At 41.3% G+C, this 23637-nt stretch overlaps 1 protein-coding gene across 7 annotated transcripts; it reads left to right on the top strand.

Annotated features, from left to right (window-relative positions):
* Window positions 1-671: 671 nt before the first annotated feature.
* Window positions 672-22574, top strand: wdr31 (WD repeat domain 31). 7 transcript variants are annotated; one of them, XM_078550385.1, is made up of 10 exons: window positions 672-895; window positions 1808-1970; window positions 5204-5333; window positions 5785-5859; window positions 11526-11670; window positions 12309-12409; window positions 14071-14138; window positions 16077-16218; window positions 17682-17844; window positions 21142-22574. In XM_078550385.1, exons 2-10 carry the CDS (start codon window positions 1924-1926, stop codon window positions 21300-21302), a joined length of 1032 nt encoding a protein of 343 aa, XP_078406511.1. In that variant the 5' UTR covers window positions 672-895; window positions 1808-1923; the 3' UTR covers window positions 21303-22574. The 7 variants fall into 7 exon arrangements, with proteins under 7 accessions (XP_078406511.1, XP_078406510.1, XP_078406514.1 ...); XM_078550384.1 differs by having other exon boundaries at window positions 672-934; XM_078550387.1 differs by lacking the exon at window positions 672-895 and adding an exon at window positions 1149-1235.
* The last annotated feature ends 1063 nt before the right edge of the window (window positions 22575-23637 follow it).

The following is a 23637-nucleotide window of genomic DNA, read 5'->3' as shown; positions in this document are numbered from 1 at the left end:
ATTGGGACACAGGAGCCAGCAGAAAGGACAGAGGTGATGGGAGTGTGGGACTTGGTGCAACTGGCTGTGGCTTCGTGAATGAGACAAAGCTGGTGGAAGGTTTGAGGCAACAAGGCTACACTAGAGAACATTTGTGAAGTCAAGCTTTCAGGTAATGTAGGTGTGTAATTTGTATACAGTCTCAGCAGCAGAATGGGAGAAATGACATGGGAAAGAGTCATGTTGTGGTTTTAACAAATCATTAAAACCAGAGTAGACATTAGAGGAAGTTGAACAGTTAAGACAGCTGGTACCAGGAAAGCATCCCAAGGAATGGATGGTTTAAATTCAAGAGAATGTGGTATTAAAAACAATGTTGGTGAACAAAACGAGGCTAAATCAGTTGCATGATCCAAAATTCTATTTGAAATTATGCAGACATTTACCTGTTACTACGTACTAACTTGCTTCTTTCATAATGTCTATCTCTGTAAAATTATCTCATAGTTGCGGTATGTAAAAAATAAAACCTTCTTTCTTTGTACTTCAGACATAAAACTTGCTCCTAACTGCCATCAACTAGGGCATTCCAGCATGAAATACCCTCCACGCCGCCTCTCCTCCATTACACACCCTCGGGCTGGTGGGAGGGGTTAGATTGACGGACCGGAAGTGGATTGGGACAGGTTAGGAGGAGGGAACTCCTTAGATACCGGAGAGGCGTTGCCAGGTGTAACTCAGAGGGAGGTGATGGGAAGAGGTATAGGGACTTTCGAAAGGAGCAGAGATAAAGACGGATAATACAACAGAAGGGTGAATGTGGAGAGATAGCGGGGAAAGGAATGAAGCAGAAACAGAAAATGCTGGAAAAACCCAGCAGGTCTAACAGCATAATGCGAAACAATCCATGTATACAGTAAGCAAAGTAATCAACCTTAACCATAACTCTGTGGAGGTAAGAGCTCAGTGTCATCCCTGTAGGTTGCTGATATAGAAACAACTGAGCATATGTCACAATATAATTATGGATAAGGAAGGCTATTAAGAAGGTACAACTTGATTCACCCATCCAGACAGATCCTAGAACCTCAACAGATGGAAAGCAACGCTGATCTGATCAATCTCCACAAATAGGATTTGCATTGACAGCCTTTTGGTATAAAGCAATGTACATGGTATGGCCAGCTCCTGCCAACCAGATAAAATTCCTGGAGACACAGCTTGCAGTCAATTACTTCATCAACCTATTGAACTTGGTACTAGTTTTAAAGCATATGCGAAGTGTAATTTTAAATCCATTTAATTTTTCTTTAAAAAGTATGAAATTTCTGCAGTTTCCCATTTGTGGACCTGAAATACATAGGAATGGGATATCTTAGATTCAATTTCCATATTACAAGCATTGTAAGGATGTTGGCACATGTTGTAATCTCAAGTTTGCAAACATATTTGACTGGATTTTTATTTTTCTAGATAATTTGGATAAATGAGGTTCATTGATGAGCAGGTTTAATATATCATATAAAACTGTGGTTAGAATTTTGCATAATATAATGCCAACTTCTAACAGTTTCTATGAAATGATGTAATTATACAGGTTATGCTATGGTTCAATGGAATGTCCTTTTCTTTTTGATATTTTTCATGTAATTTATTTATAGTATATTTTCTGGCTTTTATACAAACTTGTTTCTGCAACATTTTCCAAAGATCTTTGGAAGCTGATATAACCCCAGCTTGCTTCAAGTGGCACTTAAAAATATGCATTTAATGAATGTTTTATAACTTCTTCAATATTCTTGCACTATTCGCATTTCCTTTCTCATAGGCTCTGGGCTCCACTATGTATCTGGTTTAAAAGCGCTGAAAATTGCAGCTTATGTCATGCTGGTCAGTAAGCTCTTTACCTGACTATTAGATGCTTCCAGTTAACGCTTTGCTGCCATGGGGAAACTGCAGAGTAAACAGAAACGCAACATATCCCGATACAGGTACGGTGAATCTGTTGAACGCATGATCGAAGGTAGTAATACACTGCAATTAATAAATCTATCATCATGCTGCGGGTTGCACTTAAGTAATATGCATGTTCAAATTAGACCTTTTTAATATTTGTTCTTGAGATGTAGGCGATGCACTTTTATACTTATCCCAAGTTGCCCTGAGGGCATTAAGAGTCCACCAGACATTGTGGGAATGGGAATCACATATATGCCACACATGCTAGGAGTGGCAGATCTGTCTTAATTTGGCAACTTTCTGGAAGCTTTCACAGGCTTTCCTGACGCCAAACCATATATTTTGAGTTCCTTTTCGCCACTTGCCATGGTGGTATTTGAAGTCCTTAGCTTTTTGGCCTGCCAGCCCCATAGCCACAAGGCTGTTATCATGTTATCATTCAGTGAATCTGTAAGTTAAAGGACATCTCTGAGCTAAGGCCCTTCCTGGCCTTATGTTCAAGTATCCTCCTACTCCCATATTAACTAAAGAAAAAGCAAAGTGCTAATTTTTATAGTACAGTGAGTGACCTAATCCAAGTTGTTTCATTTTTAATCTTATAACCATGGAATGTCAAAAGTACAGAAGCAGGCCATTTAACCCATCAACTCTGTACCACTTTTTCTCCATATGAGCCACTTAGTCTGATCCCATTCCCCTGCTCCTTCCCCATATCCTTTCAAGCCTAATTCCTTTTAAAACAGATTTATGGACTCTGCTTGAATAGCACTTTAAGGCAGACAAATTCACATGTAATCACACATCGTGTAAGGAACATTTTTCTGTGTTCTTATGTTAACCACATCCTCCCTTTGATTGCTCTTGTGATCATAAATATGTGGCCTCTCATTACTGCCGATCATTATTTACCCTATCATCATCCTTCATAACCTTAAAGATGCCTATCAGATCTCCCCTTAACCTTAGTTGAAGTGGAAAAAGATGTAACTTCTCAAATTTGTCTCCATAACTTTTGTCCCTTGTAACTTGCAGCATCCTAGTGAATCTGTGCCACACCCTATCCATTGCCTTTATGCTCTTTCTACAGTGGGGTTCCTAACACTGCACACACTGCTTTAATTGCAGCAGATATTAACTCCTTTTCTATTTTTTATTATTTTCTCATAGTATGTGAGCATTGCTGCCTAGGTCAGCATTTATTGCCCATCGCTAATTGCCCTCGAGAAGGTGGTGATGAGCCACTTTCTTGAACCGCTATAAGCATTACGGTTTGGTACAACTGAGTGGCTTGTTGGGCCATTTCAGAGAGCGGTTAAGAGTCAAACACATTGCAGTGGTTCTGAAGTGTTAATAATCAGGAACTTGTTGTCGACGAGGGTGCTAGAAGAGGAGACAATCGAAATCGAGGTGTTGCTTAACTCGAATCCAGTATAGGTCAGCGGTTGAGTGGGATTTAGTGTGAATAAGGACACAGGCAGCAGCATTTTGAATGACCTCAAGTTTACAGAGGGCAGAATGTGGGAGGCTAGCCAGGAATGTTTTGGAATAGTCATCCAGAGGTAACAAGGCATTGGTGAGAGCTTCAGCAAAAAATGAGCCGAGGCAGGGTCAGACAATATTACGGAGGCAGCCTTAGTGATGGTGCCCGTATATGGTCAGAACTCATCCCAGAGTCAAATATGACATGAAGGTTAAAAACAGTCTAGTTTCAAACAGTTTCTAGGGAGAGGGATGGAATAGATGGCTAAGTATGGAGCTTGCATTGTAATGGAAGACAATGGCTTTGGGCTTCCCAATATTTAATATTGGATGTTGGACCAGCAGTCTGATAAATCGGCGACAGTGGAGGAGTTGAGAGAGGTGGTAGTGAGGTAGAGCTGGGTGTCATCATCATGTAAAAACTAATGATGTGCTTTCAGCTGACTTTGTCAATGAACTGCTGTAGTCCATGTGATGTATGTGTACATCCACAGCACACTTAGGATGGGAGTTCCAGGATTTTGACCCAGGAGCAATGATATAGTTCCAAGTCAATTTAGTGTGTGGCTTGGAGGGAACTTGCATCTGGTGGTGTTCCCATGTATCTGCTGCCCTTGTCTTTCTAGGTGGTAGAGGTGGTGGGTTTGGAAGTTGCTGTCAAAGGAGCCTTGGTAAGTTGCTGCAGTGCATCATGTAAATGGTACACACTGCTGCCACTGTGCATGCATTGGTAGTGGAGGGAGTGGATGTTGAAGGTGGTGGATGGGGTGCCAATCAAGTGGGCTGCTTTAACCTGGATGTTGTCGAGCTTTTTGAGTGTTGTTGGAGCTGCACTCATGCAGGCAAGTGGAGAGTATTCCATCACACTCCCGACTTGTGCCTTGTAGATAGTGGACAGGCTTTGGGGAGTCAGGAGGTGACTTACTCTGCAGAATTCTCAGCCTCTTGTAGCCACAGTAACTATACAGAACTATACAGCTAGTCCAGTTCAGTTTCTGGTCAATGGTGATCCCCAGGATGTTGATAGTGATTGGAGGGATTCAAACATGGGGTTCTGGGAAAGATGGGCACAGATTTGGGAGGTGACAACACGTTTAAAGTTTTGGAATGGAAAAGAAGATTGGACCTAAAAGTCTGCAGAGTCAGCTCGACTCTGAAAATCCGGACCCTGATCTAGGGTGAAACTTCAGTGCAGTACTGAAGAAGCATTGCACTGTCAGAAGTGCTTTCTTTTGGTTGAGATGTTAAACCAGTACTCCGTCAGCCTGTTCAAAGGAGAGTAGGGGAGTTCTCCCAGGTCCTGGCCAATCCTTATCCCTCAATTAACAGCATTAAAACAGATTATCTGGACATTTAACTCTTTGCTATTTATGGAATCTTACTTTGAATAAATTTACAGCCATGTTTACTAACAAACCAAGTGACTGCAATTGAGCAATGAGTTACTTCTGAAACGTAATGGAACATCTTCAGGCCCCAGAAGGTGCTCTTAAAGTACAAATTCTTCATTCATTTGATACCCTAACAGCTAGTAGATTCTTAATCCACATGTCTTTGGTAAAACACAGATCGCAGAAGTATAAGCTGAATGTGTTAATCCACTACTCAGACCTCCTCAGCTTGAGCTATTTGTATCCTGGCCTGAAATCTGCAGGATCCACTCATAATTATTATATACCCACAATTTGTCAAGAAGGTAGAGAACAAATTCTAAACTATATGACTTACACTAGAGTTCCCAGATTGCACTGTGCATTTTGCCTGAATTGTGTTGTATTTTTTCAAGGATTGATGGGGATACAGGCCACAGTTCGGTCACTCAAGTGGTTCAACAGTACAGTCCTGCACATAATGATGCTGTGACATCGTTAGCCTCCCTGACATCTGAGCACTGTGTGTCTGGAGGAAAGGACAAGGTGAGGTTCCCACCTTGGGAAGGGCAGAAATGAAGGGTATTTGTTTGAGCAGGATTTTACATTCGTATGCACAATAGTTTTGTGACATTTTAATGTGGTGGTTTACACACACGTCTGCGCGCGTACACACACAGATATGCACTCACACAAATTGGACTTTCATATCTGCTTGGTTCCGTGTCTCTCTGTAGCTTCCTTCTTTATCCAGGAAGGCAGGTACAGGCTTGGGGCTCCAGAAAGCAGTGTCCTGTGATGTAGTATTCCATTTGTACTGTAAATGCCAGCTTATAAACTGCTTGTTCATTACTAAATACAAATGATTGGTATGATAGCTGTGTTTTTAAGTATGCATCTGTATGTACTTACATGTAGGATGTTTGGGTTCTAATTAAATTCAGTAGTGATGTCTACTGCCTGTTACTGAGATGTACCCATTTTTACTGCCCTATAGACAGTGGTCATATATAACTGGAAAACTGGTGGTGTGCAGCAGAAATTCATAGGTCATGAACGTGATGTGACCAAGGTAAGAGCAATTTATAAATCACTTGGCAGTATATTTACTAATCATGATAGAGGCAGGAAGAAATGGAGGAAAGCCATTGACTGTGCAAGTGGAAATGGCCCATTCTACATTCTCTGGGGCCGAGTTTTAAAGTCTAGCCAGATGCAAGGGATGAAGGTTATCCCTCTAGTAGATTGGCGCGGTACAATGCGTTAATCATGTCTTTTAGCTCTAAGGTCATGGTTCATAGAATCGTAGAATGGTTACGGCACAGAGGAGGCTATTTGACCTATCAAGTCTATGCCAGCTCTCCTCAAGAGCAACCCAGTTAGTCCCACTCCCACATGTTTAGGATCAAAGCACTGAGGTCCAGAGGTTTCAATAGACAGATACCAAAACCCCACTCATGAAGATCTTAAGGTGCTTTGAAACCCTGTAGCATGGAGACCTCTGATTGTTTTTGATGGGATTCTGAGAAATTGATTTCAACAAGTATTCTAGATAAGCCCAGAGTGGTCTTCAACCGAAGTGTTTGTTGTAAAAATACCCCCTCTTCCCATAAGCATGGTAGTTAAATTCATGAGTATATTGACGTGGCAGATGATGTGTGCCAGGTGAACCAAATCCACAAGAGAAACTTGGTCATGCTATCATAACGGTTTTGCAATTTGTATTTATTACGAGAAGATATGTGCACTGAATTCATAGAGGTTTTAAACATTAAATTAAAATATTTATTAACAAAATAAAAGATTTCAAGCACATACATAAGACTACAATTACTTACTACTATAACAAATCCTAAAATTCCTAATTGACCTGGCTCCCAGTTATACACCCACTTTGAGGCAACAGTTCAAAATAGATTTTAGATTTAAAACAAACCCAGCAAGTTAACTTGACAGTGGAGTTCCAAATGGTTTTCCCAAACTTCAGTTACTTTACATAGCAGACTTATGCACAAATGGCTGGAGGCTTCTTAAAGGCTGCTTCACACACTCCTGTTAGATCTTACATGGCCTTTTCCCACAGCCTTTCATTCTCCTTTATATGTGTTTTTCTCTTTTTAATTTGTAAATTCTGTTGTTCCGTATGTCTTTAAAATTGTATCTTCCTCATAATATAAAAACTTTCATGTTGCCAATATTGTCAGCAATCTTTGGGAAAAATAAACACACTCCTTAGCCCTAACTATACTTCAGTTCTGCCGAAGGGTCATGAGGACTCGAAACGTCAACTGTTTTCTTCTCCACCGATGCTGCCAGACCTGCTGAGTTTTTCCAGGTAATTCTGTTTTTGTTTTGGATTTCCAGCATCCGCAGTAGCTTTTAGCTTTTTGTTTTTAATCTCCTTAGCCTTGCTTATCTGGCAAGTTGTACACAGACTAAGATCCCTTTAAAATCCAAACAATGCCTTCATTTATCTAAAAATGCAAATTCCCTTCACACCTGACATGCTAAGCCAGCATCCATGTCAAGCACATTTCTACATCTAGCTTCTTTTGATGATTTCAAGCTTTCAGTCTACTGGAATCCAAATGTAATTAAATCCCACAAACAGACCCAATTATAATCACACCCATCATGGGTAAAAACCTACTTCACAATAAACCAGAAAAATATTATGAAAATTATTATACTTTTGTAACAAGTAGCATAATATCCTTACAGTGAGTGCTGAATAGTCATGGAAGTATGACTTTTAACTGTTCTCTCACTCGTCCACTATTTCATTTAATACTTCAAAAGGAAGAGAAATCTAGGTAGAGTACTCAAAGTACGTAAGTCTGCACACCCTGCCCCTTCTCCCCTCACCATTCTATCCGTACAAACATAGAAATGTATTTGTTACCTGTCCAATTTTCTCCCAGTCTAAATCTGCCATTTTGAGCTCCTCCATTCATTGTAATGAAACACAATACTTCAGCCAAACCTGGGAGCTGACCTGGAGCCATCCACTGCCAGAACAGCAAACACCGGTTCTGCTTTTGTATTCTGATGACTTATTGCACCCTGGGGAGTTTTGACTTTGAGTGATGGTGTAAAATACAAAGAACAAGAACAAAGAAAAGTACAGCACAGGAACAGGCCCTTCGGCCCTCCAAGCCTGCGCCGATCATATTGCCCGTCAACTAATATATTTTGCACTTCCGGGATCCGTATCCCTCTATTCCCATCCTATTCATGTATTTGTCAAGCTGCCTCTTAAGCACCACTATCGTACCTGCTTCCACCACCTCCTCTGGCAGCGAATTCCAGACACTCACTACCCTCTGCGTAAAAAACTTGCCCCACACATCTCCTCTATGGTTTTCTCCTCTCACCTTAAAACTATGTCCCCTAGTAATTGACTCTTCCACCCTGGGAAAAAGCTTCTGACTATCTACTCTGTCCATGCCACTCATAATTTTGTAAACTTCTATCAAGTCGCCCCTCAATCTCCCTCGCTCTAGTGAGAACAATCCGAGTTTCTCCAACCTCTCCTCATAGCTAATAATCTCCAGACCAGGCAGCATCCTGGTAAACCTCCTCTGCACCCTCTCCAACGCTTCCATATCCTTCTGGTAAAGTGGTGACCAGAATTGCACACAGTATTCCAAGTGTGGCCTAACCAAGGTTCTATACAGCTGCAGCATAACTTCCCAGCTTTTATACTCAATACCCCTGCCAATGAAGGCAAGCATGCCATATGCCTTCCTGACTACCTTATCCACCTGCGTTGCCACTTTCAGTGACCTGTGGACCTGTACACCCAGATCCCTCTGCCCGTCAATGCACTTAAGGGTTCATTTACTGTATAATTCCTGCCTGTATTAGACCTTCCAAAATGCATTACCTCGCATTTGTCCGGATTAAACTCCATCTGCCATTTCTCCGCCCAAGTCTCCAACCGATCTACATCCCGTTGTATCCTTTGACAATCTTCTTCACTATCTGCAATTCCTCCAACCTTAGTGTCGGCTGCAAACTTACTAATTAGCCCAGTTACATTTTCCTCCAAATCATTTATGTATACTACAAACAGCAAAGGTCCCAGCACTGATCCCTGCGGAACTCCACTAGTCACAGCTCTCCATTCAGAAAAGCACCCTTCCACTGCTACCCTCTGTCTTCTATGACAAAGCCAATTCTGTATCCATCTTGCCAGCTCACCTCTGATCCCGTGCGACTTTACCTTCTGTACCAGTCTGCCATGAGGGACCTTGTCAAAGGCCTTACTGAAATCCATGTATATAACATCCACTGCCCTTCCATCGTTGATCATCTTTGTCACTTCCTCAAAAAACTCGATCAAGTTAGTGAGACACGACCTACCCTTCACAAAACCATGCTGCCTCTCACTAATACACCCATTTGCTTCCAAATGGTAGTAAATCCTGTCACGAAGAATCTTCTCCAATAATTTCCCTACCATTGATGTAAGGCGCACCGGCCTGTAATTTCCTGGATTATCCCTGCTACCCTTCTTAAACAATGGAACAACATTGGCCATTCTCCAGTCCTATGGGACCTCACCCTTAGCCAGTGAGGATGTCAAGGCCCCAGCAATCTCCTCCTCTGCCTCCCTCAGTACTCTGGGGTAGATCCCATCTGGCCCTGGGGACTTATCCAACTTAGTATTCTTTAAGATGCCTAACACCTCTTTTTTGATCTCAACATGATCCAGGCTATCTACACACTCTTCCCTAGACAAATCGACCATTAAGTCCTTCTCTTTGGTGAATACTGATGAGAAGTATTCATTTAATATCTCTCCCATTTCTTCTGGCTCCACACACGGAATCCCACCTCTGTCCCTGAGTGGGCCTACCCTTTCCCTGGCTACCCTCTTGCTTTTTACATATGTATAAAAGGCCTTGGGATTTTCCTTAATCCTGGTTGCCAGTGACATTCCATGACCCCTTTTAGCCCTCCTGACTCCTTGCTTAAGTTTCTTCCTACTTTCTTTATATTCTCCACGGGCTTCATCTGTTCCCAGCCTTCTAGCCCTTACGAGTGCTTCCCTTTTCTTTTTGACTAATCTCACAATATCCTTCGTTATCCAAGGTTCCTGAAACTTGCCATGCTTATCCTTCATCCTAGCAGGAACATGCCGGTCCTGAATTCTTATCAACTGACGTTTGAAAGCCCCCCATATGTCAGTTGTTGATTTGCCCTCAAACATCCGCCTCCAGTCTAGATTCCTCAGTTCCTGCCTAATATTGTTATAATTAGCCTTCCCCCAATTAAGCGCCTTAACCCGAGGACTCCTGTTATCCTTATCCACCAGTACCTTGAAACTTACTGAATTCTGGTCACTTTTCCCGAAATGCTCCCCTACTGAAACTTCGACCACTTGGCCGGGTTCATTCCCTAATACCAGGTCCAGTATTGCCCCTTCCCTAGTTGGACTATCTACATATTGTCTCAGGAAGCCCTCCTGGATGCACCTTACAAATTCTGCACCACAAATCCAAACCCCTAGCACTAAGTGATTCCCAATCAATATAGTGAAAGTTAAAATCACCCACCACAACAACCCTATTGCTTTTACATCTTTCCAAAATCTGACTAATAACTGTTCCTCAATTTCCTGCCGGCAATTGGGAGGCCTATAGTAAACCCCCAACACTGTGCCTGCACCCTTCCTGTTCTGGAGCTCTACCCATATTGCCTCGCTGCATGCGCCCACCAAGGTGTCCTCCTATCATACAGCTGTGATATTCCCCTTAACCAGCAGTGCAACTCCCCCACCTCTTCTACATCCCTCTCTATCCTGCCTGAAACATCTAAATCCTGGAACGTTTATCTGCCAATCCTGTCCATCCTTCAACCAAGCCTCTGTAATAGCAATAATATCATAGTCCCAAGTACTAATGGGCGATATCAGATGAGTTGCCTGGCATTAGAACATAAGAAAAGGGAGCAAAAGCAGGTCATATGTCCCCTCAAGTCTGTCCCACTATTCAGTAAGATCATGGATGATATTTTGTCTCAACTCCACTTTCCTGCCCTATTTCCAAATCCTCCCTGATAGAGAATTCCAAAGATTGACAGTTCTCTGAGTGAAGAAATTTCACTTCACCTCAGTCTTAAATGGCCCACTTCTTATCTAAGGGTCATAAACTTAGAAATACTCTAAAGCCAGGAGAAATAGCCTCATAATATCTATACGTGTCTCCTGATTTCAATTTCCGTGCCCAATACTGTTTTACGCTTTTGTTCGAAGTCAGAATGACTCTCAATATTAACTTGCCGTGACTCGCTTGGACTAAAGTGCAAGAAAAAGTCCCCTCCACACTTTTGTCAGCTGGGCAATGATACTTGATGGACCTCGAAATGGAGGCGACAGATTGGACAGTGTACAACATTGGCTGTTTTCCTTCATCAGATAACACACTCGATTAATTCTCATGTGCCATTTTCATGCAGCTTGAACGGTTCGGCTATAGGACTAGAATTTTACCAACTATTTGTACTGAGATTCAGTTATAGAGCTGACTTGTGTGAATGTGGCCTGCTCCAATCAATTCATGAGCTGTGGCTTTGGGTTTATTGCATCTGCATACGATGCGCCAGGAGACCTGCGGTTCCATTCTTTGATGCTAAGATTGGTGGGAATCCTGTCCTGCATTGAAGCCACCTCCATGTGAACAAAATGGTGGATGGCCACCATAATTTGGAATTGTGCATGTTGTTTTATTTCAGGTAACCTGCCTCTTTCAGTCAAACAGGATCTTCAGTGCTTCACGTGATAAAACAGCCCTAATGTGGGACATGTACAATAAAGCTGGACCACTGCAGGAGTTTACTGGGCATGAACTGGTGGTGACTGGCCTAGCTGTAAGCCCAGGTATGAACTCAGGAAGCCATCATTCACTGTTATATTTTAGAATTTTGTTTTTGTGTATTTCTCTTGCCACAATAAATTTAACCAGGTCATAGCAAAGTTATGCATTTATTGAAAAGGGAATATTTTCCTGTTTTTCTTACAGAAAGAAAGGGGAAGAAAGGAAGAGAGTCGGAGGCAAGCTGAGAGATAACAACAAAAAGTGTCTAACAGAGAGGAAAAGACAAGTGGAGAAATATCTAAAGAATGATAATGCATTAGAGAGTTGGAAAGGAAAAGAGGTGGCAACAGAATAAAGCATTTAAGAACCTTGCATATAGGCAGAAAGAGAAGAAACAGGGAGAAAAAGTGGAAAACAGAGGAGACTAAAATGACAGTGGGCAACAAGCAGAGCCAGTGGCAGGAAGAGAAAGATGCTAGTTTTTTTTTACCTATTTTCTCTGTGAGCAACAACACATTATATATGACCTTATTTACCAATGTATCAGCATTTCTGGCAGAAGTTCTATCCCTTCCTCACTAACTGTGTGCTGGGTCAAGACATTGTGCCTCCTTTGGGATTTTTCCCATTAAGAGTACAATCATTCTGTTGACCTGAGTGCTATGATTGTGTTACAATATTGTATTATTGTCCTTTCCAGATGGTTTGCAACTGTGTACAGGATCCCGGGATAATTCCATGTGTATCTGGGATGTGGAAACTGGGAATTGTCTACAAAGCTGCTCTATTTCCAGGAATCTGGTAGGACAGATTGGTAGCTGATCACTGGTTTTCCGAGTGCTGTTTGGGCGATACTTTAGCGCAATACTGAGGAAGCACTGTACTGTCAAAGGTGCTTTATTTCAGATGAGATGTTAAATTGAGGCTCTGTCTGCCCTCAGGTGGATGGTAAAGATCCCATAGCACTACTTTATCCCCCTGTCCTGGGACAAACATTTGTCCTTCACTAATCCTAAGTCCTGAGGGAGTGCGAAATGCGAGTTATTTCTTTAGTCAATTTTCATTATGTTAGAATAGACACATTTAAGTGACCATAACACTGCCCCTAACCATGTAGTTGAAGCTCACTGGAAGTGTGCTCCACCTTTCAGATTCAGTCAGTTACAAAAGGCATATAACACTGGTGTTCCCCATCTTATTTCACCTGATGAATATGTTGTGTAGCATCTCAGTAATTAATTGTAGAACGATCTGCTGAAAGGACAGACATAACTTATTAAGCAGACCAATAATAGGGTGATGATCCTTTCTTCCTGTACTGACAGAGGTATCACTGTCTCCTCTTTTCTCTCTTAAAGGCATATGACCTATATTTTCTTGAACATTATTTGGAAGATTCAACAAAAGCACAAGTTCTGACCCATTGTCAGTTATCTTTTAAAAGACAATATGGGGGTGGGGTATTTAACTGGAAACCGGGCAAGGGGGCAATTGAAATGGAACGGATGACTTACCCACTAACCTGCCACCCCTACCAATTTTAAATTTCAAGCACCCACCCAAAGCTAGCAAGATCCTTGCTAAATATGCAGATGTTACCCTGATGACATCATAGACCCCCAACTGTAATCTGGATTGAGATTCAGTTCAGTCGGATCCTGACAGCCAACAAAGAGAGGAGATGCATCGCATCACTCTCAGCTGCACTTAAACTCAGGTCCCCGGCATGAAAGTTCAATGTTCGATCAGTTCTGGAGTGTGAGATTTTTACTGGCATCTGTTTACTTTTCCACGGAAACTAAATTAGTGGCCTTGTATGTAACTGCTCTTCTCCTTCCCCTTTTGCTATGTTATCTGGTTACATGGCAGCACTTCTTAATTAAATTCAATTCATAAAAAATCTGGAATATAAAGTTAGTTTTGGTGATGGTGACTATGACAGCTATCATTGATTGTTGTAAAAACCCATCGGGTTCATTAATGTCCTTTAGAGTAAAGGGTTAATGTTTATGTTAATTAGACAATGATGTTAATAATGTAAGCATGACATCAAATCAGATAACCAAGAGACTCCAAAGGAGCAGGTCGCCGATCAGTCTGTGTAAAGAGAGTAATGTTTCTTACCCTGAGGTCTTGGTTGTTAATATGTAGTTTTGAGAAAAACTTAATACACTATGAGTGACGTGGACATAAGCTGTAAGAGGAACCTCATTCAGCCAGAAATCGACATGAAGCATAGGACAACAATCTAAACCGTTTAGGGAAGGAAACCTGCCATCCTTACTGGTCTGGCCTATGTGACTCCTGACCCACAGCAGCGTGGTTGACTCTTAACTGCCCTCTGAAGTGGCCTAGCAAGCCACTCAGTTCAAGGGCAATTAGGGGCAACAAATGTTGGCCTTGCCAGCAATGCCCACATCCCATGAAAGAATTTTTAAAAATTGTGGCTGACTCTTTTCCAGGTGACACACATCTGCTGGGTTCCTGCAGAATCACTTGTAATCCAGACCTCAGAGGACAAGATGATCAGGTGGGTAAATCATGGCTCAGTTTAACCAATGATCACTAAGTCAGGATCATTATACTGATGTTCTGTATGCAGTAAACTGGCATAGAAGTTCAAGGTGTATATTTGATATACTCCCAATCATTGGCAAACCTCAAATAAGATCAACAGCAGTAGTTAGACCTTGCCTAAATTCATTAAATAACTCTAAAACCTTGCAAAATGATACACCAATGGCATGAAGCGTATTTAAGATGGTTAGGATAGGTTCTTTTTATAGGTCAAGCGCTTCTTATTTTAATATATCCCCCCAATCTATCTTGAGCTCCAGCCATTGATGGAAACTAGCTGTTAAACTGTACAAGCTCCCTTTATCCTCAGTGTTGTCTTTGAGTACTCATTATCATAAAATTTTTCCGTAGCTCAGGTTTACTGTTTCGTTAAAAGAGAGTCCTGGCCGCATAATGAGAACTAAGAAGCAGTTTTACATCCTTTATTTTAGGGTCCCCACTGTTACTTTGTTTTGATAGTTGTTATTTAGGCACTGAGTGCTGGTTACCTCCATTAGGGATCTAGATTAGTGGAGATTTTCAGCTTGACACTACTAAGCAGCTGGATTAACTTTAGTAGGGATGGTCATTTATCTATCTGAAGGTAACAAAGAAAACCTTTAGGGAATTAGGTTAAAGAAGGTAGGCTGTTCTTCATTTGAGCAAAGGTGCATGGCTAAATTGAGGATATGTCTAAGCATTTGTCAGTGAACATAGCAGATGAATTTGAAGTTAAATTGGCGGAGAATTCAGGATATTTTATTCTCGGAAGGGGAATGTGGGGCTATTTCAGGGAGGTACAGAACTGTTTTGGAGGCTCTGTAAAAATGCAATGCTACAGTGACACCGCTGGCTCCCAGTGGCAGTTAATCTATCCTAGCTATCTCATTCAGGAAGTGACAGTTAGAAACTGACTGTTTGCCCAGCAGAAATAACTGAAAATTGTACAGAGTTACATCAGGGATTACTCTTGTACACATCCTGGTTTCAATTATGCACTTGTGAATGGTGCATGTTGCAAGAATCTTTTTTAAAAGGTTTTAAAACTTGGTGATAGGCCATCTTTGTATTTAACAAGTTCTGCCTGAGTTGCAGTAGATGGAGAAGCTGGTTGCTGGCAGAAATTAAGTACCTTTATCCAGTTTTGATGTTCAATCACGGTACATAAGCAGGTTTTAAAAAGCAGCTGCAGTTCAGATCTGTGTGTCAAGCTTATCTCAGTATGTTACAAGTCTGTCTGTTATCGGACAGTCAGAAAAATAAATAAAAATTAAATACAACCAACTGTAGATTTTTAAAAGTTTTACCAGTTTGCCCAGGGGATTCCAGGAATGCTTTTCTGGGATATAAAAGGATGAATCCGCCTGGATTGCCGGATCAATACAGAAATCTCAGAAAAGGCACCAGCCAGTTTGAAGGTCCCGAAAAAGTCAGCTTGAATTTCCAAGAAACCGTTTTAACTTAATTAGACTCCCTCTTTTGTTTAATGTATTTGCAAAGTGTTGGCTCAGTTCGTTTTATTATTTTGCCAACTCTTAGAGTCGGTTGGAAGGATGCCCACTGTAAATATATAACTCATAGTATTTTATCTGCTTATCTTTTGTCAAATAAATTTGCTTGATATTTTAAATGATGCTCTATCATTGGAGACTGAAATGAGATCTTCTAGAGCATTAGAATAAACCTAGTAGCTAAAAATAATTAGGTGGCAGTGTTTGCTGTTCATTTCATGCTACTGAAATTGCAGCTAGATCTGAAGGTAAGAATTGACACTCCTAACAGAATTGGAAGTTGTAACTTTTCCGTGAAGGTGCCTAAGAGAGCTGAAACAATTAAGAACATGGTTCGAAAAGAGCAAGAAGCGTTAATTGATGGCTTCCTTGTTGGTATTTTTTTTTTGTTTCCTTGACAGGATCTGGGATAGTCGGGAACTCCAGGTGACCCACACTTTCCCAATAAAGCAGTACATCCAAACACATTGTGACGCCAGTCCTGATGGGCAATATTGCATCACTTGTAGCAACGGTTTTAGTGGTGAAGGCTGCGAGGCCACAGTACGTAACCCCCATTTTAGCCCAGCTTAAAGAATGCACATGGTCAGACAGAAAGTTTACCTTAAATAAAAAACCTGCTTGTGGTGAAAATAGCATCTTCTGAGTTGTTGACTGCACAGCAGAGATTTGGTCCGGAACTGCGGCCACGTGTGCTTGACGTCGAGTTACATCAAGTCTAGAGCATTAATATTTGTTCCAGTAGGTCAGTGTTGGCATTTCAGCTGCATCCCAACCTCCTCCCACCCTCTCTTCCTCTAACTCTATCAATGTAGCCTTCTATTCTTTTCTCCCTCATACTTATGTAGCATCCCTTAATGCATCTATAGTATTGGCCTCTACTCCTTGTGGTAATGCATTCCATGTTTTCACAACCCTCTAAATAAAGGAGTTTCTTCTGAATTCCTTATTGGATTTATTAGCGCAATCTGATGTTGAGTGCTCCTATTTTTGGACTGCCCCGCAAGCGGAAACATTTTCTGTTCAAATAACCTATCATACCCTTTTATTATAAAGATCTCTATCATGCTGCCATTCAGGGATCTTCTCTTATCTAAAGAAAAGAACTCCAGCATGGCCAGTCTTTCTTGTATCCTCTCAGTTTTTATACAACCTTGTGAATCTTTTTGTACCCTCTCCAGTGCCTCTATATCTAGATTGCATAGTACTCCAACTTCTCAGCTTTTCAATTTTATCCTTCTACAAATGAACCCTAGTGTTTGGTTTGTTTTTTTCTTAATGGCAATCTTTAACCTGCGTCTCTGCTTTTAGTGATTTGTGAATGTGCACTCCTCAATCTCTTTGCTTCTGTAACACTTACTATTCTAGCAGTATGAAGCGTTTTTTTACTTCCTATCAAAAATGTACCCGCTCACACTTACCGACATTGACATTTATTAATGCCGTAATATATTCATTGCTATTTTCTTTTGTGTTAATTATAAACCCCAGTTTGGTGTTGTCTGCAAGTTTTGAAATTATACTTCCGACTCCTGAGTCAAAATAATTAATGTGAACTGCAGTGCTTCCAGCACAGCCCCTTTGGAAAACCACTTTACCAGTAAAGGTAATCTGGATAGATACCCTTTACCCCTACATTCTGTTTTCTGTTTTGCAGTAAGCTTGCTGTTCAATTTTCTGACTGACCTCTAATGCCATAGCCTTAGTCATGAGCCTACTATGTGGTACCTTATCGAAGGCCATTTGAAATCCAAATATATTACCCCTAGTGCATTACCCTTTTCTACCCTTTCTGTTGCATCTTCAAAAAATTCAGTAAGGTTGTTAAGCTTAACATTAGTGGTAGAAAATATTATAGATCTTTACCCAAATATAATATTGTAAAATATCTAGGACTAAAATATATTGAATTTCACAAGAGAAGGTCATGCTGCATCTGCAAGTGTTAGTTGCTGAGGGAGTTCTATGAGAGTTGCTAACAAGACTGTTTTCCTCTCACTTTCCAGCTCTGGGACCTGAGGCAGGCAAAACGTAAGGTATGCGAGTACAAGGGACACCTACAGACCACTGCAGCCTGCATCTTTCTCCCAAGTGCAACTTCCACACTCCCCTTGGTTGCAACCTCAGCACATGACTGCACTGTGAAGATCTGGAATCGTGACACTGCAGGTATTGTCATTACAACAGATAACACGCCACAATTTTGTGACACTAACTTCAGTCAGTCTCTCGTATCTTGGTTGTACTGTAATCTGCAACCTTTCTCAGGAAAGATTAAGCAGGCTGGGGCTCTTTTCTCCAGAAAATAGGAAGCTGAGGGGTGACCTAACATAGATCTTCTAAACTTTGAAGGGGTTTAATGGCGTAGACATGGATAAGATGTTTTCACTGTGGAGCAGACCAGAACTAGGGCACACAAATATAAGATAGTCACTAGTAAATCCAACAAGGAATTCAGGAGAAACCTAGTGAATTATTAGAATGTTGAACGCGCTACCACAGGAATAATTGAGATGAACAGCATAGATTTGTTTAGGGGGTAGGTGGATAAGCACATAACAGAAACGGAATAGAAGGTTATGTTGAGAGGGTGAGATGACAAGGAGTGGGAGGAAGCTCCTGTGGAGCATAAATAACATGTGGACTAGTTGGGCCAAATGGCCTCTTTCTGTGCTGTAAATTCTATGTAATTCTATCTTGGTGATTGAAATAACTTAAAATCCGAGTAACAATATGTATCGTAATCATAGCAAACTCAGGGGAATAACCAACGATTAATCCACAGTATGATTCTGGAGCAGCAGAAACCTGGGTTCCAAAAACTGGAAATTGATGTAGGCTCCTGTCTACTTTGTTTTGTGGTGAGACTGATGTGAGGGACTCAGTTTATATAGATGGGTCTCGCTGCCCAAATGTAACACATTGAAACGTGGCCAGAATGATTGCTACTAGCCTGGCCCAGGAAATAAATTTGGTACCAACAATTCCGTACAAGCAAGTATATTGGGAAAAGTCAGTGCCTGTCATCAAACAGTAAATCTAACTGTAGTCACATTCCAATAGAAGAACAGTTTTCTCCTCTTGATGCTTTTTAAAAATTCATTCATAGGACGTGGGCATCGCTGGCTAGGTCAGCATTTATTGCTGGTGTTACTGACCAGGCTCTGCAGCTTTACTATGAAGATTTCTGAAATTGTTTATGACAAAAGCCAATGTAAGCTTCGATGTCATGTGCTGATGCCCCATTCAGCACCACCAATAACATGTGCCAAGAAGGGAGAATATGGTTCCTGTCCAGGATCCTCACATGCTGAGTTCCCAATCTCAGCCCTTTCACTGTGTGCAAATCATGAATTAATACCTTGTACTTCCCACAAAGTGGAAAGGATGGTGCTCCCTGGGGTGCTCTTATAGGCTCAACATCTGACTTTGTGGCATTAATGAAATTTTGCTTGTAGGTCATCCTCCCTGTTGACAATACATTATTTCAAACTCTTTAAGTTGCAGTTGTAAGTCTTAAGTTCCATAGCTTTGACGTTCCTATCCTTACTGAGGGAGTGCTATACTGTTGGAGGTACTACCTTTCAGGTGAGATGTTAAACTGAGGGCCCTGTCAGCCTCTTCAGATGGATGTAAAAGATACCATTGCACTATTCCATGAGCTGATGTCTTGTCTGACATTTAACCCTCAATCAACATCACTGAAGCAGCTGACCTGGTCATTTATAGCACTGCTGTTTTGTGGGAGTTTACTGCATGCAAATTGTGTGCTGCACTTCATGTTGCAACAGTGACTACACTTAAAGTATTTTATTGGCCATAAAGCACTTTGGGATATCATGAGGTTTTGAAAACCACTCTATAATTCCAAATCTTTCTTTCTATCAGTATGTTCTAGATGGATGAGTGTTGGAGTAATAGGTGGTTACACCAATGTATAACTCAGAGGAAACATAGGGAGGGCATCGAGAATCAGTCCAACTAGTCGGGATGATTCTCCACTATAGGCTCTGAACTGGCCCAGCAATTTTTTTAAGCTTTCTTTCATGGTGTAAGACCCAATTATTAAATAAAACATAGCAAAAGATGATGAATATAAAGAACTGCTCACTCTGTCTGAAACTGTGATGTAATGCACTGTTCCAAATGGGAAAAATGAGAGAAGATGGAGATCCTCCTGAGTAAGTGTTTCTTTCAACGGTGTTGGCTGTGGTTTCAGTGAATGGACAGCAGCTGCATAGAGGAACCTATAAATGGGATTGTTGCCAGACCTGCTGAGTTTTTCCAGGTAATTCTGTTTTTGTTTTGTTTTAAATACGGACTGATACAAACTGGGATAAGTACTTGCTATTCAAAGTGCTCTTGCACTGTTCTGTTTCCCTTTCAACAGGTATAAAAACCCTCTTGAGTATCATCATTTGAAAGCACTTACATGCCTACTAGCTTAGCTTGTGTGTGAAGCATTCTTTTTTTAAATATATATTCCAATTTTCTGGAACTTTTTAATGCATTTACACTTTGGAATGTCCTGTGGTAGTGAAAGGTCCTATATAAATGTACCTTCTGTTTCTTATTGAACTCAGTTTCAAGTGGCGCTTGAATAAACATGCAGTTTAATGGGGAGATGATGGTGTAGTGGTAATGTCATTGAACTAGTAATCCAGAGGCCCAAGCTAAAGCTCCTGAGACAGATTCAAATTCCACCACAGCAGCTGGTGGAATTTAAATTCAATTTATAAAATCTGGAACAGAACACTAGTCTCAGTAATGGTGACCATGAAACTACCATTGATTGTCATAAAAACCTGTCTGGTTCTCCAATGCCCTTTAGAGACGGAAATCTGACACCATTACCTGGTCTGGCCTACATATGACTCCAGACCACAGCAATGTGGTTGACTCTTAATTGCCCTCTGAAATGACCTAGCAAGCCATTTGGTGTGAGGGCAGGCAACAAATGCTGGTACAGTGACACCCTCATCCCATGAAAGAATAAATTTTAAAAAGTCCAAATACTGTTGAGCAGACAGGGCAGACCCTGCCTTACTCCTTCCAGTGTGGAATGGCCCTGTTAACTGACATTTTCTGTTCTTGTACAAACATCTCACTTTCTATTTTCTGCCCTCTATGCTACATTACTCCTGACTGAGAGATTAACCTGCTGCAATCTCCTCCCAGCCTTCTCAGCCAGTGAGAGTGGCTCAGCCTCTTTATTCCTTTCAGCATTTCCTTCCAACAGGACAGGCCAGATTAATAACTGTGCGTAGAATTGTGGAGAGCTCTAAACAACTGAAAATCATCTTAAGACCTGGTGATTTTTTCTTTGAGGTGGAGAGGGAAGCCCCTCTCATTTTAAGAATCCTGTTGTGAAAGATATAGACCCTTTGTATTGGGTATTCTGATGGGAGGAGTCCAAAGGCTGGCTCGTAGATTAACCAACCTTAATTTTTCTCTTTTATGTTGTAGTCTGTGTGAGTTCCCTTTGCCTGGATGGTGCAGGACCCCTAACGTCATTAGCTTCCAGTGACGCTGTTAATTTGCTGTGTGGCAGCTTTAATACAGGAATTCACCACCTCCAAGTGAACCATTCAAACAGCTGCAGCCTGAGTGAAGTGGCAAGATTCTGAGCATGCTGAACAAGTCGGAGATGCGACGACATGGCAAAAGAGCTGGGACTGTTTGCGGCAGGTCCCTAGCTGAGCAGGTGACAGTGGAACGCAAGGAAGACGCAGTAGGACCGGGCCAAACATACAAGATTAGGATACAAAGCAACCAAAGAGTGAAAAAGCAACAAAGCTCTGTTTTTAGGCAGCTTCCTGGATGAATTGTGTCTGTGTGTAATGTGGATCTCAAGAATGAGGCTTAATTTATTACATTGAATCATATCGGGATTGAATTGTTCTGGGTTCTGAAGTTGTTGAGGCAGGGAACATTGGATCATTGAATGGATAAATTGAAGACACCAGGAGGCAATGGGAGGGGAGGAGAGTGAGATGTCCTTTAGACTGCTCTAGGACAGATGCGATGAGGTGTACTACTTTTTTTAATTGAAAACTTCTAAGATTCCATGAGGGAATGCTATTTTTGCCCATTAACCCTATTATCTCCATGGCATCATTGGTGCAAATGCTGTATGTTTCGTATGGTTACACCAGTAACATAGCCCACTTGATTAGAGTCCTTGCTCTGTGGTATTACTCTAAGAGAGCAAAGCATTAAGAACTTTATCTGTAAGTTCTGCCAATCCGTTGGTGAGTTCCATGCAGTTACAACATTATTTAAGCTGGGCAAATAACGGAAATAACTTATCTGCAAATGGGCAGTGGAGCTGATATAACACAGCAGCATTGTAAATATGCAATACTTCCTGCTGACGGCTTATCTCAGCCTGGAACAGTTTAGCTTCTATATGTCTCCCCTACACCTAAAGACTGCTGAATAATTGATAGCCATCTTAGCACAGAGAAAGCAGCGTTACTGATGGAAGAATTAGTATTTAATATGTACTTTCTGTACCTTTTGAATGGAGCACATCTCCAATCTATATGTAGTTTTCTTGCTGTATTACAATTGTGATGCTCTGTTGTGATATACCTGCCCTGGTCATGGGCACCAAAGCAAGTTACCTGTAATGGCTGGAAATTACACTGGGGTGTAAGGTGTAAATAATGTTATTTTAATGAATATAGAAATGGGGAAGATAAAAATGCTAATTGTAATCATAGTTTTTAAAAACTTGTAATTTATATAAACATCAAAAGAGAAGTAGTTTTGGGAAGATTGATAGGTATTGCACCTGACTGCTTAAAAGAATCATGAAGTTGCCTTGTGACATTGTGCTATAAACAGAATTTGTGATAGGGACCATGGCAAATAAAATACATTCTTTACTGATTTGATCATGTGCTACCACGGAATAAAACCTAAGCGGTTCCAGTACAGCTACAACATTGGCTCCCACCCAACAAAGTGCAAAATGATCTAGGTGTCCCCTATTCACAGGAAACAGAACGAATCCAACCCAACAATTACCGCCCTATCTGCCTACTCTCAATCATCAGCAAAGCAATGGAATCAGTTGTCAAAAATGCTGTCAAGTAGCACTTGGAATCACCTTGTCGACACAGAAGGAAGCCATTCAGCCCATCGAGTTCATGCTGGCTCTCTATAGAGCAATCCAGTCAGTCCCATTCCTCCACTTCCACTGTGGGCAACGAGTTCCTCCTTATTAATAATCTGCCCCTGGTGCTTGCTTTAGGGTGCACTAGGACCGCTCATCTCCAGAACTTATCAGAACCTTAGTCCAAACAAGTATACAAGAGCTAAATTCCAGAGGTAAAGCGAGAATGACTACCCTTGACATTAAGACAGCATTTGAACCAGTACACATCAAAGAACCCTAGTAAAACTGAAGTCAATGGGAATTGGGGGAAACCTTTGTACTGGCTAGAGTCATACTTGGCACAAAGGAAGATAGTTATGATTGTTGGAGACCAATCATCTCAGCCCCAGGGCATCGCTGCAGAGCTCCTCAGGATAGCATTATAGGCATTACTTTCCCACTATTAAAATGTCAGAAATGAGGCTGTTGGCAATCCCTCAGATAATGAAGCAGTTTGGCTCCATACCCTCATGTAGGAAGTGCCGGACAGCATTCAAGATTGGGTTGACAAGTAGCCACAGAAGTTCCAGGCAATGTATCTCTCCAGCAAAAGACATTCACTGGCATTACTGTCAATGAGTCATCCAGCATCAACATCCTGGGGTCATTGACCAGAAACTCAACTGAATCAATCACAAAAATATTGTGGCTACTAGAAAAGTCCAAGGCTGGATACTCTGCAGCAAATGGCTTGCTTTCTGACTCTCCAAACAGACATTTAAAAAGGAAAAGAGTAAGTAAATTGAGTGTTGGTCCTCTGGAGATTGACATTGAGGAGTTAATAGTAGATAATAAGGAAA

Source organism: Cetorhinus maximus, chromosome 10 (assembly GCF_964194155.1).
Source record: "Cetorhinus maximus chromosome 10, sCetMax3.hap1.1, whole genome shotgun sequence".
In the NCBI taxonomy this organism is placed as follows: Eukaryota; Metazoa; Chordata; class Chondrichthyes; order Lamniformes; family Cetorhinidae; genus Cetorhinus; species Cetorhinus maximus.
The sequence above is the reverse complement of the archived record's forward strand: the minus strand, read 5'-3'. Positions and strand labels throughout refer to the sequence as shown.